General features: G+C 45.4%; 1 protein-coding gene across 3 annotated transcripts; it reads right to left on the minus strand.

The window, feature by feature from the left end:
- Nucleotides 1-2,350: 2,350 nt before the first annotated feature.
- On the minus strand, nucleotides 2,351-13,920 carry HERPUD1 (homocysteine inducible ER protein with ubiquitin like domain 1). 3 transcript variants are annotated; one of them, XM_045891086.2, is made up of 8 exons: nucleotides 13,649-13,920; nucleotides 10,591-10,668; nucleotides 10,427-10,498; nucleotides 9,076-9,206; nucleotides 6,845-6,967; nucleotides 6,000-6,350; nucleotides 4,372-4,477; nucleotides 2,351-3,113 (listed from the first exon to the last, which is right to left on the minus strand). In XM_045891086.2, exons 1-8 carry the CDS (start codon nucleotides 13,799-13,801, stop codon nucleotides 2,949-2,951), a joined length of 1,179 nt encoding a protein of 392 aa, XP_045747042.1. In that variant the 5' UTR covers nucleotides 13,802-13,920; the 3' UTR covers nucleotides 2,351-2,948. The 3 variants fall into 3 exon arrangements, with proteins under 3 accessions (XP_045747042.1, XP_045747041.1, XP_064437558.1); XM_045891085.2 differs by having other exon boundaries at nucleotides 10,427-10,501; nucleotides 13,649-13,919; XM_064581488.1 differs by lacking the exon at nucleotides 4,372-4,477 and having other exon boundaries at nucleotides 10,427-10,501.
- Between the last annotated feature and the right edge of the window lie 580 nt (nucleotides 13,921-14,500).

The following is a 14,500-nucleotide window of genomic DNA, read 5'->3' on the forward strand; positions in this document are numbered from 1 at the left end:
TTAGCACCTCAGATGGTTATCGTTCTCTACCTGGCCGAGTGACCCAAACCTTCATTCCTGAAGAGTCACAGCCATTAGTAGTCCTACCTGAATTGGGTTGTAACTTTCCATTGACTTTAATCACAAGGCATGGTACGAAGAGACAACCTAACGGATCTCCTGTATTCCAGAATTCTTACCTTCATTGTAGAGTGCAGCCCAATTTCCTCTTGATAATCAGGATGGATCCACCCAGCCAACAGAACAACTCCCTTCTTTGCCTATTGATTCAGAAGCAGGGGGACCACAAAGTAGCCAGGTGGCGGTCTTAGTTTTCAGTTTAATGGAATCATTGTCACCCAGTGGATGCATTACTCCCTGTTGTGGGTTGAACTATGTCCCCCGAAGTTCCTGTCCATCCAGAAACTTGGAATGTGAAAGGAGGTCTTTGCAGATGTAAATCCAATGACTGGCATCCTTATAAGGTCATGTGAAGACACAGAGACACAGAAACAGAGGGAAGGAAACTATGTGAAGGAGGCAGAAATTGGAGTGACACAGCTCCAAGCCAAGGAGCATCAAGAAATTGCTGGCAACCACCAGAAGCTAGGAGAAAGGCATGGAACAGGTTCTCCCCCAGGAACCCCAGAAGGAAGCCATCTGCCAACACCCTGATTTCAGACTTCTAGCCACTGGAACTGTGAGAGAATAAATTTCTATTGTTTTAAGCCACCCAGTTTGTAGAATTTCTTATGGTAGTTCTAGGAAATGAATATACTCCTTTGGGAACTAAGACCTCTGGAGCAGAGCACAAGATTGTGGGAAAGAGAAACAAAATTTTTTCTAATTGATCAATAGGGTCATAGTGAGTGTAGTACCACTCCCATTTCTGCCCCTTGATCCCTGGACCTGTTGGAAGAAATAGCAGCATAAGTCCTCATTGATTAGAGCATATACGGCCTTCTGGAGAAACTTGGCCCAGCCCTGCAAAGTATTGCCACCTAAACATTCCACATGGTTCGGTCCTAGGCACCTTCCTAGGAAGGAAGAGGCTGCAGACCGCCCTCCCTTCAGGCCCATCAGCATTTTGAAAATCCTGGAAGTCCGGGATCAAACTGTGGTTTGCAAATTTACTTGACCATGAGCTCATTTTTGCAGTTTCTCCTGTGGAACTAGGATTTAGGAAAACACACCTCGGAAAACGCAAACTTAAAGAAGCTGCTATGGTTTAAGCTGCAATGAGGAAATTTTGTTTTGTTTTCAGGTATTTAATTGCTACTTTTTCATGGAGATCCAAACCAGTAATTTTCTAAATACGAATGGTGGTATGTAGTGCATTATTATACTACATTTAGTCACTGTTGTGGAAGCATCAACATTTCTGCCTTCTGCCGCATCCCCCGCCTGTCAGCCGTCTTAAGCCTTCCCTGTTGTCTGAAGATCCCCTTTGTCCTGGTGCGGCTTGGGCCAATGTGAATCCTTGTCAGCTGTGCTCGGGAGCATCTTCCTGGAATTATTTTGGGCCCATGGAATCTGGAGTTTCATCATCACAGGCTGACCTCACAGGGAGAGTGGCCCCACTCCTTTAGAAACAGGAGACGGGTATCACCAGCTGTCTGGGGCTCCAAGCACCTTGTCAGATGGTGAGGCCCCCTCCCCTGAAAATCAATAGGCTTTTCTACCCAAGCCTTGCAAAAGCCTTAGTATGAACTGTTTGAGGAGTATTTGATGTAAACAAGGTTTTCAGTAATGGTTCATTTAAATGATCACAACCATGATACAAGTGATTCACTCTGCCGAAAACACCCTGCCCACGCCTTCAGCATTCTGCCTGTAGCATTATTTGTGTGTGAAAAATACACGCAACTGTGTTTTGAGATTAGTCTCAAAATTAATATGTAAAAGATTAAAATCACAGAAGCAAGCTCAGCTTACCAAAAGCCTGCTATATGAGCAGGTGTAATTACCACAGAATTGCCAAGATGGAAGGTACTTAATGCCTTTTTTTTTTTTAAAGTAGGTTCCATACCCAATGGGGGGCTTGAATTCATGACCCTAAGATCAAGAGTCCCATGCTCTACCGACTGGGCCAGCCGGGCGCCCCAATGCCAGTAATTTAAACCTGGGGAATTCAAGTCTGATGGGTTCTACAAAGCCAGTACTGTTGGAATCAGGGAATGGGGACAAACACACGTATATTCTTAGTAAATTAAAACTTTCATGGCCTTACCTTATCATTCTTCATTAGTACAAATAGTCCTTTTATAAAAAGAAGCAAAACATTCAGGTGACTCACAAGTTAGCAACTCAACTGTTGACCACCCAGTGACATGGACATGGAGCAAACTGCTAAGATGACAAGAGTCTCTGCCAGGGTCATTCATAGTAAAACTTTATTGAAAAGAAAACCCAGCAAAGGTTTTCACCTCTGCAAAGTTCCCCTTGGTTTAAAGTAAAGCACTGCATTTTAAAAAGCAATTATACATAAGTCTTTCCTAGAAAAGTCCTGCTAAAACATGTCTAGCAATTTCACTGATTATATAAAGTAGTACACTTAGTGTAATTTAAACATTCCAACAGGAATCAAATCGTACCAGCAGAACCATTTCTGCATCTATGATATCTATGTACAAACACACATGCAGACTCACACACCTGAAAAGTTCCTCAGGCATAAACATGCGACACTAATGCCTTCTACTTACAATGCCTATGAAACTACATACAGTATATATTAAAGCTCTTCAGAGAATAAAGACATGAGAAGCCTTGGACATTTTTTGTTCATCAATTTGTATCATGGCTTCATGTCTTAGTTTCTGCTTTTGCTTGATCACAAAAGCATATCCTCCTCCTCGTTGATTCTCGAATTCTGTGCCACTGCCATGTCCAGGTGAGGAAATCTAGCTGGAGTCAGAAGATCCAGTCCACGCCTGTCGAAGCCTCCAGCAGCCAGAAAGCAAGCACCATCAATTTGCTATGGCTGGGGGGCCTTCTGGAAGAAGAGAAGCAAAGAAAGTCTTGAAGACAAGCCAGGCTGTGCTCATAAATGAAGGGCTGGTCTGCTCGTCGTCCAGTACATCCCTGTCTGGAGGAAGGCGGTTGGGGTCTTCAACTTCAGCATCAGGGCCTTCCTACAGTTAATGAAACACAATGAGAAAACCATTAGGAAATAATGTCAGGAAAGGGCAGAGTAAATCCCTGGCCCCATATTCAAAGCAACCAGGCAGACAGGACCGCAGGAAATGGTGTCCTCGGCTGGATGTTGAGTTCTCAGGCCTCACAGCATAACTGCTGGTGACCTTCTCCCAGTTTTGAAAATCCCTGGCAATAAGAATTAGAACAAAAGAAGTAACCAGATCTTTATTATTAAACTCATGAATTAAGTTAACCACTTCATTAAATATGGATATTCTGATTTTGGCAGTGTTCCGAGTTAAGAAACTAAAAATGGAAACCCAGAGTTCTAAAAATAGATACTAGGGTGACAATTTATATTATAAAAGAATATCCTTTGGGATTATGGATTAAACTGCTCTATAAATCTAGGGAAATTCTCCAGGAAATCCATTCTGGAAGTGAGACATGCTTATATTCCTAATCTTTAATTAGAATAACTATCCATTAGCAGTTTCCATGGTATAACACATGGTTATAGACCTCTGAATGCTCAAAATAGTGAGTTTAAAAAAACATTATTTACATTTGCCAAGATGCAAATTGCCACAGGACCAAAATACCTGATGGATTTTATGGCATACTCAATGTTTTTTTAAAAATAGCTACTGCTGGGGCGCCTGGGTGACTCAGTCGTTAAGCGTCTGCCTTTGGCTGGGGTCATGATCCCGGAGTCCTGGGATCGAGCCCTGCATCGGGCTCCCTGCTCGTGGGAAGCCTGCTTCTCCCTCTCCCACTCCCCCCGCTTGTGTTTCCTCTCTTGCTGTCTGTCAAATAAATAAATAAAATCTTTTAAAATAAATAAATAAATAAATAAATAAAAATAGCTGCTGCTAGGGGTGCCTGGGTGGGCTCAGTCAGTTACGTGTCTGACTCTTGGTTTCTGCTCAGGTCATGATCTCAGGGTCACGGGATCGAGCCCCATGTTGGGCTCCGCACTCGGTGCAGGGAGTCTGCTTGAGATTCTCTCTATCCCTCTCTCTCTTCTCCCCCACCCCACCCACCTGCTTGCACGCATGCATGGTCTTGCTCGCTCTCAAAATAAATAAATCTTAAAAAAAAAAAAAAGCTACTGCTCTAAGAACAAATTTGAAAAAATCTTGAAACTTCAGCCTAATGAAATGGTAAACTATGAGGCTAAGTATCTAAATGTTAAGGATTTGAGAGCCTGGCATTTCACACGAAGCTTGCTGGGCCCCCCTGGGAGCTCCTTACCTGTAAGTTATTGTTGGGGTCCTGATTTATGGCTTCATGAGGAGGACCATCGTTTGGGAAGTTCTGAACCGGCCTCTGCCTAAATGGAAACCACCCAACGTGATGCCTTCAAAGGAAGCACATAAAAGTTCATCTTAGCAAATCACAGTGAACTTTGTTCAAGAATTTAAGGCTCTTCTTGATTAGATAGGGTCCCCCTTGCTCTCCTCCTCTAATCACAGCAATGCTCTGATTAGAAGCTCACAGCCAGGCCCATCTGCAGAGACTTTCTACCACACCATCTCCTAGACTTCCTCACTGGCCTGTCAGCTTCTTCAAGGTCACTATGGGGACTATGTTTTATTCAGCACTGTGTGCCCACCAACATTAACAGCACCCTGCACACAGAAAGTACTCTTGCTGATCCTGAACTAAACTTTACACCTGCAAACCTGAGCAGGGGGTCGGGAGGGATAAACACACACATGCACACAGAGCTGGGGTTAGAATATGTAATAACCTACATAATAATAAGACCTAAATTTGGTCACAAATATATGATTCTAGAGACTAAAAAACTTAAAAAATTGACTAATATTTTATTTGGAAAATCCAACTAAATACAAGTCTTATAGCAAATATGACAAAATTTTAACAATGATTAATTCTGGATATAAGAGTAATTGTTTTATTATTCAAATACTGCTCTCTTATGATTTTTAAAACTGAAGAATCCATTTTCACTCCATAGGAAACATTGGTCAGTTCTGACCACAAACAAGGACTTACCACTTCAGGCCAGGGTTTCTCACCTTTGACACTACTGACATATTGGGCTGGATATTTACTGTGGGGCTGTCCTGCGCTTGGTAGGATGCTCAGCAGCACCTCTGGCCTCTACCTACTAGATGCCAGTAGGACCACCCCTCTAGTTGTGACAGTCAGAAGTGCCACACCCTAGGAGTACAAAATCATCCTGGTTGAGAACCACTACTCTGAGCCGTGGATAAAGCCAAACGTCAGGTCTGTAAAGGCTCCCTAGCCCTTTAGAGCTTTGCTGCCGTCAGTGCCTGACCTCTAATCCTGGGAGGCAGCAACTACAGCTTGATAAAGATAAACTTGTTTTTATTCAAAACAAATACAATTTTCCCTTTCATGCTTTAGAATGGCCATATTATTGTGGTTCATGAGCCTGGCAGGTCCCTTATCTAGAAGAAAACAGAATGTCCTTCTTGCATTAACATACAATTAATGTGTTCTCAGCAGTGCCCAACCAAACTGTCAGTTCCTTGCACTGAAGGTGCCAGAATAATATGCTGTTTACATACACTTCCATAGGGATGCCTGGGTGGCTCAGTCGGTCAAGTGTCCAACTCTTGATTTTGTCTCAGGTTATGATCTCAGGATCGTGAGAGCGAGCCCCGCATCGGGCTCTGCACTGGGCATGGAGCCTGCTTAAGATTCTCTCTCTCCCCTTCTGCCCCTCCCCTGCTCGCACTCTCAATAAAATCTTAAAAACAGAAACACACTTTCATAAATAATGACTGAGACTGCTCAAAAAAAGAGAAAAATTCTGTACTTGGTTTGAGCCCCCATGCAGCATTAATTTGTAATAAAGGGAAAGAAGGAAAGCGAAATCATCTGCTTACAGGTACATAACGATGGTGGCCCCCATGACCATAAGGAACCTGCTCAGGGAGGAGTAGAAGTAGAGGATACTGAGAAAAACGGAAAATGTGGCTGCTGAATAGGTCCAATCCAACCAATCTCGATTTATTTCATCATCTTCTTCCACAATAGGGCCACCTTGTGCATTCATCCGCAAATTTTGATTGGCCCCAGGATTAACCACCACTGGAGGAGCAGCATTCTGATTGGCTGGCTGGTTCTCTGCTGGAAACTGGTTGTGAATAGGGGCTGGAGCAGGTGCAGAGACCACAGGTAGCTCTTGTGCACTTGGTGAGGGGACAAAAGCCCCCGATGCAGCAGTGGCCGCTAAACTAAAAGAAAATCAACAGAGGCAGATACTGTTGAGAGCAAAGCACTGTGAAGACTGTGCTTCTCATAGCCTTATTTACACAGGGTCTTTTACTGTTAAGAATTATAAGTAGGTACATAAAAAATTTGACTTCTTTAACTTAGTGAATAATTTCTTTACTAACAGTTGAATCTATAAATGCCTTTTCTGCTCCTGAGAGCACCACATGGTAAATTTCATCGGGAGTTGAAAGTATAAAACTATAAAAGTATGGTACAGTAGCAAATTAAACTTTTCACGAAACTAAAGATACCTCGTATTGAAAAGGAAGTAACTGATTCTGGATGAGTCATCAAACTATGTACAGACACAAGCCCCCCTGAATTAATACACAAATTAGGTAGCAGTTATCACTTACACCGGGCCAGACAGAGCAAGGCTCTGCAGAGACTGATGACTACCCTCATTCCTCCACCCCTCGCCCGGCCGCCCCCAGCAGGACAGGAAAGGACTCACTATTGCATGTAGTACTGCCGTGCGTAGATCTGCTGGAACCAGGAGAGCTGCAGCCAACCATAGGTTGTATAGCCCGAGAAACCAGGCCCCAGGCCTTGGAACACTCGCTGGACAGCTTCAGGCCTATGACAGATTTTTTTAAAAACACTCATTTTGACTAGGTGTCGTATGAATAAACGCAAAGGTCTAAATTACAACCAGCACTTCGAAGAGAGAGCAAAGAGGAGGCTGTGTGACAGCTCACTGGTAGAGGACTGTGAGAGGCCCCCGTGCGACACGAGCACAGGCAGTGCTGACAGAGCCCTACTCTCAGCAGGTCACTGCCAGGACGTGTAAACCAGCGGGGCCCGTTCAGGCTAGGTGGACCCGCACCCCCAGTCTCCATTTGCTGAGTGTCACTGCAGCTCTAAACCCACCGTTTATCCTTCAAAGAGCAGCCCTAAAAAGCCACATCTCTCTCAAAGCCTTTCCTGAAGAAAACTAGCCCCTCCTCCTACTACCCATTTCTCCCCACCCCTAAATCTGAGCTACACAGCGGGGCAGAGTTACGTGTGTATGTGGCATCACTCACGCGTGCTTACTGACCACTTGTGCCCTGTACAGGCTGCTGGGCTGTTACCTCACCGGATCCCCACCAACCTGTGGGGAGGGAGCTTCCCCCTCCACGTCACAGAAGGGAGCCTGAATACAGCTCAAGGAAGACGAGGGATTTGCAGGAAGTCACTGAGCTAGTTAAATAGCAGGGCTGGATTTGAGACCTGTTTGACACCAAACTCCTATTTCTTAAGCAGAGCATATGGGTGTCATCTTTGGCTTTGTGCCCTTTTCAGAGTGAACTCCTTTGGCAGCAATTCACAAAACTAAAAGCATTGTGGAAAAATCAGGAACTGGTTATGTGATCATCTCTGCTGGTTAACTCCCATCCTTAAAATTATATGCACTGGCTACTCAATAAATAGGTGTTGAATACAATCGACAAGTTTTATCAAGGTGAAATTCACATACATATGGGCCACAAATCTCAAGTTGTATGGCTAGAATAAGGGAAGTAGTTTTAAGTGTTTCTATCCAATTATCCAATTTATATGCGGACAATCTTTTTCTCTTTTAAGGGCTCAATCTCAAGACCCTGAGATCGAGTCAGACGCTCAACTGCCTGACCCACCCAGGTGCCCCTATGCTGACAGTCTTTTAACCAAATTCCCGAGCCAGAGTGTTTCTAAAATGGTATTCCAATTCAAGTAGGTCTTGGTATAATATTGTTTTTGATCGTTTAAAAATGTTATAGTGCAAGGAAATGAGATGATAACAAAGTGCTTTTGTAGCTCTGATGAGGACAGTATTGTAGATATGCAAGAGAACTCTAAGGTTTTACTCAAGTACGTAGGGGTGAACTGACATGATGTCTAGGAGTTACTTAAACATGTCAGAAAGGAAAAAGCAAAGGGCGAATAGATGAAACAAGCATGGCGAAACTATGATCATTACTGGGCTCAGGTGATGTCTATGTGAGGTTCATTACACAGTTCCCTCTGCTCTTGTGTGTATTTGAAATTTCCGTTAAGGAAAAAAAAAACAACTCATCATTCCTCAAATACCTGACTTTGTCAAAATCAAATATTAATAATAACTACTAGGAAAAGGAAAGCAGGGGAGTTGAGGGGCTACAGAATTTCAACTTGCAGTTAATTATTTTTTTCTCATAAGAACTTTCATAATAAGATGTTCCAAGAGCTATGAAATCCAAACATTAGAGCATTTAGTCACTCTTGGCTTTTGCTCTAAAGACAAGACCTTTTTTTCCCAGCACCACCAACTCAGTCCTTGGCAGAGCATTTCTTCATCTTTTCACCTTTTGTCACCCATTGTTAAGACAGACAAAGCACAAAGCCACTGGCAAAGCAGCTGTGAGATGCTTACACTGGCTGTTTTCTCCACAGCAGCAGCACTAAGTCCCTATCATGAGGTCAGCACAATGCAAAGCACACCCACGTGGGAAGGGAAATGCCTACATTTTCAACTCGTGCATCCCCATATGTTTATGTGTTCTTAAAAGGCTGTGTATTAAGTTAAATACATAACAGATCTTTAAAGTGAAGCCCTTAAAAAGCAAAATTTTGTACATTTTAAAGTTCTGTGACTATATTCTATAAACATACTTTATTCTTAAAATTGATGCAAATGATGCATGTCCGTGTTGTATAAACCTGGTTCTCTATTGTAACACTCACCTTGAGATATTCTCCCATCCAGAGGGAGAAAGGTTCCGAAGAACCTCCCTTTGCCTTAAGCTATCACCCGAGGAATCCCCAGGATACTGTCCCTGATGGAGACCAGCAGGCTGCTCTGTGGATTCAGCAACCTAAGTAAGTGTAAGATAAATATTAGAACAAAGGATCTGATGCAACTGTCTGCAACCAAACTAAAAGGATTCTTTTGCTGTGAATGGCTTATGTCCCTCACCCCGACCTCTGAACTTGACAAAAGTAAACAGATGCCATGTTATGTAAAAAATACTCTGAAATTTGTTCAACCCAATTTCAATATATAGATATTTTAAAAATCCATATTTTTTCCTCGAGTAACTACGCTGTAATTTCATTAAAATCTTCCAATGAAGTTACCATTGATGAGAAAGCATCCTGATAATGTTCTACAAATCTTATGGTGCTAAATTTACTAAATCAAGAAACTAAATCTGACCAACAAGATTTATAAATACAACCTAGCTAGCAACCTAAAGGAAAGAAATTTCCTATCCTACGTTCAGATGTTTCAGGAAATAGAGTCGTAATCCTAATTTAGTGTTATCACTACATTAGAATATTATTACTGTAAGGGCGCCTGGGTGGCTCAGTTGGTTAAGCGACTGCCTTCGGCTCAGGTCAGATCCTGGAGTCCCGGGATCGAGTCCCATATCGGGCTCCTTGCTCAGCAGGGGGTCTGCTTCTCCCTCTGACCCTCCCCCCTCTCATGTGCTCTCTCTCTCTCATTCTCTCTGTCTCAAATAAATAAATAAAATCTTTAAAAAAAAAAAAAAAGAATATTATTACTGTATATTCAAATCAACACTGTGAAGTGAAAAATAAATGATTTTGGTTGTCAAACATAAGTCAGTCTTTAGAGATCACGTGATAGAGATGGTGGTCTTTTCCTACCCGATTAAATACATCACAATGAAAATTTCCAAAGGAAATATATTCACTTTTTTACTGTTCATAAAAATGAGTGATTCCTTAGAAGCAGCTTATTATGTGCTAAATTCAGTAAAAACCCATTTTAGAGTGTCTTGCTGATTTAGTGATCTGGATACACAGCTATTGCAGGTCAAATCATGTCCCGGAAGACAGTGTAATGTAGAACTCTACTTTCCCACTACACACGAATGGCACAGTCTACTACTATAATAGCAGACATGCACTTGTACTGATAAGTTTCTAATTCCTGATTATCACTGGGGAAGAAACAAACTATTACTTGATAAAAAGGCAATAATAAAATCTCTTTTTTCCAACTCCCTTTATTTCTACCATGAGGGTCTGATTTATAGAGATTGCTATAATCTTGAAAAAGCAGACATACCTTTGCACTGGTTTCTGACATTTTTGAAGGACCCTTCACATTGCACACCAGATGCAAAACATGCCATTTTTCCTGCTAAAAGTAATAAGGAGGTACTTTAGGACCTAAATTCAACCTGGTAAGTGCTTAAAAAACATTCAAAAGTTAATGTGTAAATGATGTACCTTTGGAAGCAAGTCCTTGAGACACTGGTGATCCAACAACAGCTTTCCAGAATAAATTAACCTCTGGTCCTCTGGACACTAGTCATGGCAAGAAAGAGTAGCACAGGTCAGCATTTAGCTCCCACAAGTTCCCAACCACAGAAGAAACTTTTATACAAATAACTCGAACATGGGTGTTTTTTCCTAGAATCACCGGAAAGCATTTTTCCAAAGGTCTCATATACAAAACTCTTCTTTATAAAGTGCTGAACTTTTAATTTCTCTCTAACATACAAATAAATTTAGGATGGCAAATCATCTCCAGTCCACAAAACCTATGGTGACCTACATGACTTTTAAATTCCCAAGGAAATTCCTTTCTGCCATTAAAAACACAAATTGTATGGTCTCAGAGAAAGCTCAGTGCTCCCAAGCAAGGTCAGCCTTCACCAAAATCACCTCGTATTGTCCTAAGATAACACAAAGCAATTCTAAACTAATTCTAAACTCTCAAAGAGACTTTTCCCAACATACAAATGCAGCTACAGAGGAGGTATTCAACCCTGTGAGATTTAGTATCCCTGTTGGAAGGGAGGGAAAGTCTGAAACGGACTTGTCTAAGGTCACCTGCTGCTAAAAAGTCAAGACTCCAACCCCTCTTCTCCTTCCCAGTAATTTCAAACTGCAAGGACTCTCCACACTTTCATACAAATCTCACTTTTAAAATCCATTTTTAATTCCTTTAAAAACCATACTTAAAACGAATAGCCTCAAATGATATAGACCAAAGCCAGTACACTAGAGCTCACCAACCAGTGCCGATACAAACAACTATGCAAAATTTGGCATAAAGCTGCTCCTGCCAAGTAGTTGGAGATTATAAAGCAAAGTGTTTAAAACAATCAAAACAACAACTGCATCTATTTATCTGCATAAATCAGGAATTTTTGACACTATGCACCTAAAACTACAGAACCACAATGGATACTTTCTTCACCACTGTTCCGATCGACTTTATAGGTAATGCTATACACATCATTTCATAAAACGCTACTGGAGAGGTGGGGTCCTGCTTTACATTGAAGAGTTCCACACTAGTAAAGGTTTGAAAACCATAGCTGCCTGTGGGTTTCCTTTTAGAGGCCTGACCTGACATGCTGTGTCTTTACCCAGAAGGCTGATTTGAAAAAAATTATAAAAGTAAGACTTCTCAGGTTAGAAACCAAATGATGAGTGCTCTCCAGCCGTGATTTTTAAGCACAAACTTACGCACCTGAGAAGTCTTTTATTTGGGTCTTCGGACTTAATAGGAGTGATGTTTGTCCCCCAAGGAAGCCCTTAAGGGAAGCTCTCCTCCAAAACACTGCCTTTTACCAAATGATGCAACTAGCGACGACACCTATCTGCATACCTAATAGCCATTCTCAGAGCAACACAGCCACCTAGTTTCTTGGAAGCAGCTGGGGTGAAACTATACACAGTCCCAAGGGGTATGCTGAAGAATTGAAACCTTGAGGCGCCTGGGTGGCTCAGGTGGTTAAACGACTGCCTTCGGCTCAGGTCATGATCCTGGAGTCCTGGGATCGAGTCCCACATTGGGCTCCCTGCTCAGCAGGGAGTCTGCTTCTCCCTCTGACCCTTCCCCCTCTCATGCTCTCTGTCTCTCATTCTCTCTCTCTCAAATAAATAAATAAAATCTTTAAAAAAAAAAAGTGTTTCATGGGGCGCCTGGGTGGCTCAGTTGGTTAGGCGACTGCCTTTGGCTCAGGTCATGATCCTGGAGTCCCGGGATCGAGTCCCGCATCCGGCTCCCTGCTCGGCGGGGAGTCTACTTCTCCCTCTGGCCCTCCCCCCTCTCGTGCTCTCTGTCTCTCATTCTCTCTCTCTCTCAAATAAATAAATAAAATCTTTAAAAAAAAAAAAAAGAAAAGAATTGAAAGCTTATTAGATAAATAAGCAAAATTCAAAAGAATAACTCAGAAGGAAAACTCACTTCTACCTTCCATACTGCACAAGTAAGGAGCAAAAAGGGCCTGACCCCCGAGCTACCACACACGGCAACTTTACAGATAACAAGGAAGAATTTCACCATCTTTTTCGCCCCGATGTCTCCTCCTGTCTGATGGAGAATTACACTTGCGGGCAGTAAAGCACACTGTGACACTTACATAATATCAGAGTAGAAAGTAAATACAGGAAGGATGCAGCCGCCTCCATCACGTGGTGGGGACGGAGGGCGGTGCTAAGGGTGATGTTGACAGATGTGTCCACCAAAACAAAGCGAGGAAGTCTGTAATTGAGGGGCCAAAGTCTTAAAACCCAGACTCAGGGAGACTCTTTGTGCCTGCTTCCCTTCTAACTCCCTCGAGCCAGAAAGCGCGCGGGGCTCCTCCCCGGGACTCGGCGAAGGCTGCGGAGACCGGCGCGGCAGGGAGGGGCCCAGGGCGGAAGGTGGACGGGGAGGGGAAGAGCCACGTCTCGCTCCTGGGTGTGGGACCTTAAGGACACACTCCCTGGGCGCTCCCCGTTTCCCTGGCCACTGGCCTCCGCCGCCTCCGCTCCACACTGAGACGCGGCATTCAGAAAATCCACTTGGCAGCATTTCTGTGTCCTCGCTTCTAGCCGGTGGATGCAATCCTAACGCGGAACGCCTAGCCGCCCTGTCCTTCCGGGGAAACTGAGGCTGGAAGGGTGCAATGACTCACCCAAGGTCAAACTGCTGTCTCAACGGCTTGGCTAAGGCCCGAAGCCAGACCCAGGGGACGGGGCAGTGGTCCGGGAGGCGGGGCTGGGACCACGGGAGGTGAAGTGACAAGGGAAGGCGTCCCGTCGGGAAGGCGGGGCGATGGCGGCCTAGGACTTGGAGGTGACGGCCACTGGGCCGGGTGCGGCGGCGCCTACCGCGTCAGGGCAGGGCAAGCCCCCAGCCCTGGGGAAGTGACCTGGTGAGGACCAGCCGTCGGGGGAGGGGCGGCAAAGGGAGAAGCTGGAAGGGAAGGGGAGGTGGACGCGAAGCGGGCCGAGGGGATGACAGCCGGGGCGGGAGGCGCTGGCGGGGGGAGTCGGGGGCCCCTCTCACCGGGCGCTCGGGGTAGACGCGGCTCAGATGCGCCTTGAGGCGGCCCACGCTCCAGCTGCGGTCGCCGCTCAGCTCCAAGTCGCGGTGGCGCTGGTTGGGGCTCTTCACCAGGAGCGTGACGGGCTCAGGCTCGGGTTCGGGCTCGACCTCCATGTCGGCTGCGCTGTGGGTTCCGCGGCGCTCCGAGATGCCAGGCAGGCGGCGACGCAGCGCCCCCCACAAACTCCGCAACGACGGTTCGCGTCTCTGGAGCGCGCGCGCGCCCCCGCCTCAGACGCCTTTTATAGGCACCTCGCGCCAGGGCTCTGCGGCGAGAACGCTCTGTGGCTGCCTCCCATTGGCTGAGGCGGAGGTCACGGCCCTAACGTGGCCCAATCGGCGCCCGGATCCGTGGGCGGAGGGGCGGGCCGAGCACGTGGTCGCAGGCTGATGCAACCCGTCGGTCGTGCGTCACCCGGAATCCCGGCTGCGGCCCCGGAACCCGGGTTCGGCGGCCATGTTTGGGTGCGCTGCAGCCCGCCGAGGCCCTGACGGAACTGGGGTGCGCCCTACCTCGGGTTGTTCCAGGCGCCTCGAGGAGGGTCAGGCCGGCAGACCCCCGGCTTGGCGGCTTCTGCAAATTGTGCCCTCACAGAGCAGCTCTCCCCGCCCTTTTTGACCCCAGGCGCCAAGGCGCACTTCCCCTTTCCCTTCCCGGTGGGCGGCCCGGGACGTCAGGCCCCACAGGCTGCCTTACGGGGGAGGCTTCCCCATGCTTACCCCGACCCCAGCCCAAAGAACAGCTCGGTGGACTGCGTTTGCGAATTCACCCGGAAGGGCGGCCCCCACAGGCCTTAGCAGGGCGGGGAAGAA

This window comes from Mirounga angustirostris, unplaced genomic scaffold, assembly GCF_029215605.1.
Source record: "Mirounga angustirostris isolate CCGP_5_RB_7025 unplaced genomic scaffold, mMirAng1.0.hap1 SCAF_16, whole genome shotgun sequence".
In the NCBI taxonomy this organism is placed as follows: Eukaryota; Metazoa; Chordata; class Mammalia; order Carnivora; family Phocidae; genus Mirounga; species Mirounga angustirostris.

Bases quoted from the DNA above. Each gene is read 5' to 3' on its own strand.
- HERPUD1 (XM_045891085.2), bottom strand. From the start codon at position 13,801: ATGGAGGTCGAGCCCGAACCCGAGCCTGAGCCCGTCACGCTCCTGGTG. The intron at 10,502-10,590 runs GTACATCATTTA...TATTACTTTTAG, and splicing joins TCAAGGACTTGCTTCCAAAG to CAGGAAAAATGGCATGTTTT. The intron at 4,478-5,999 runs GTAAGCAGATGA...CTTCCTTTGAAG, and splicing joins GCCACCATCGTTATGTACCT to GCATCACGTTGGGTGGTTTC.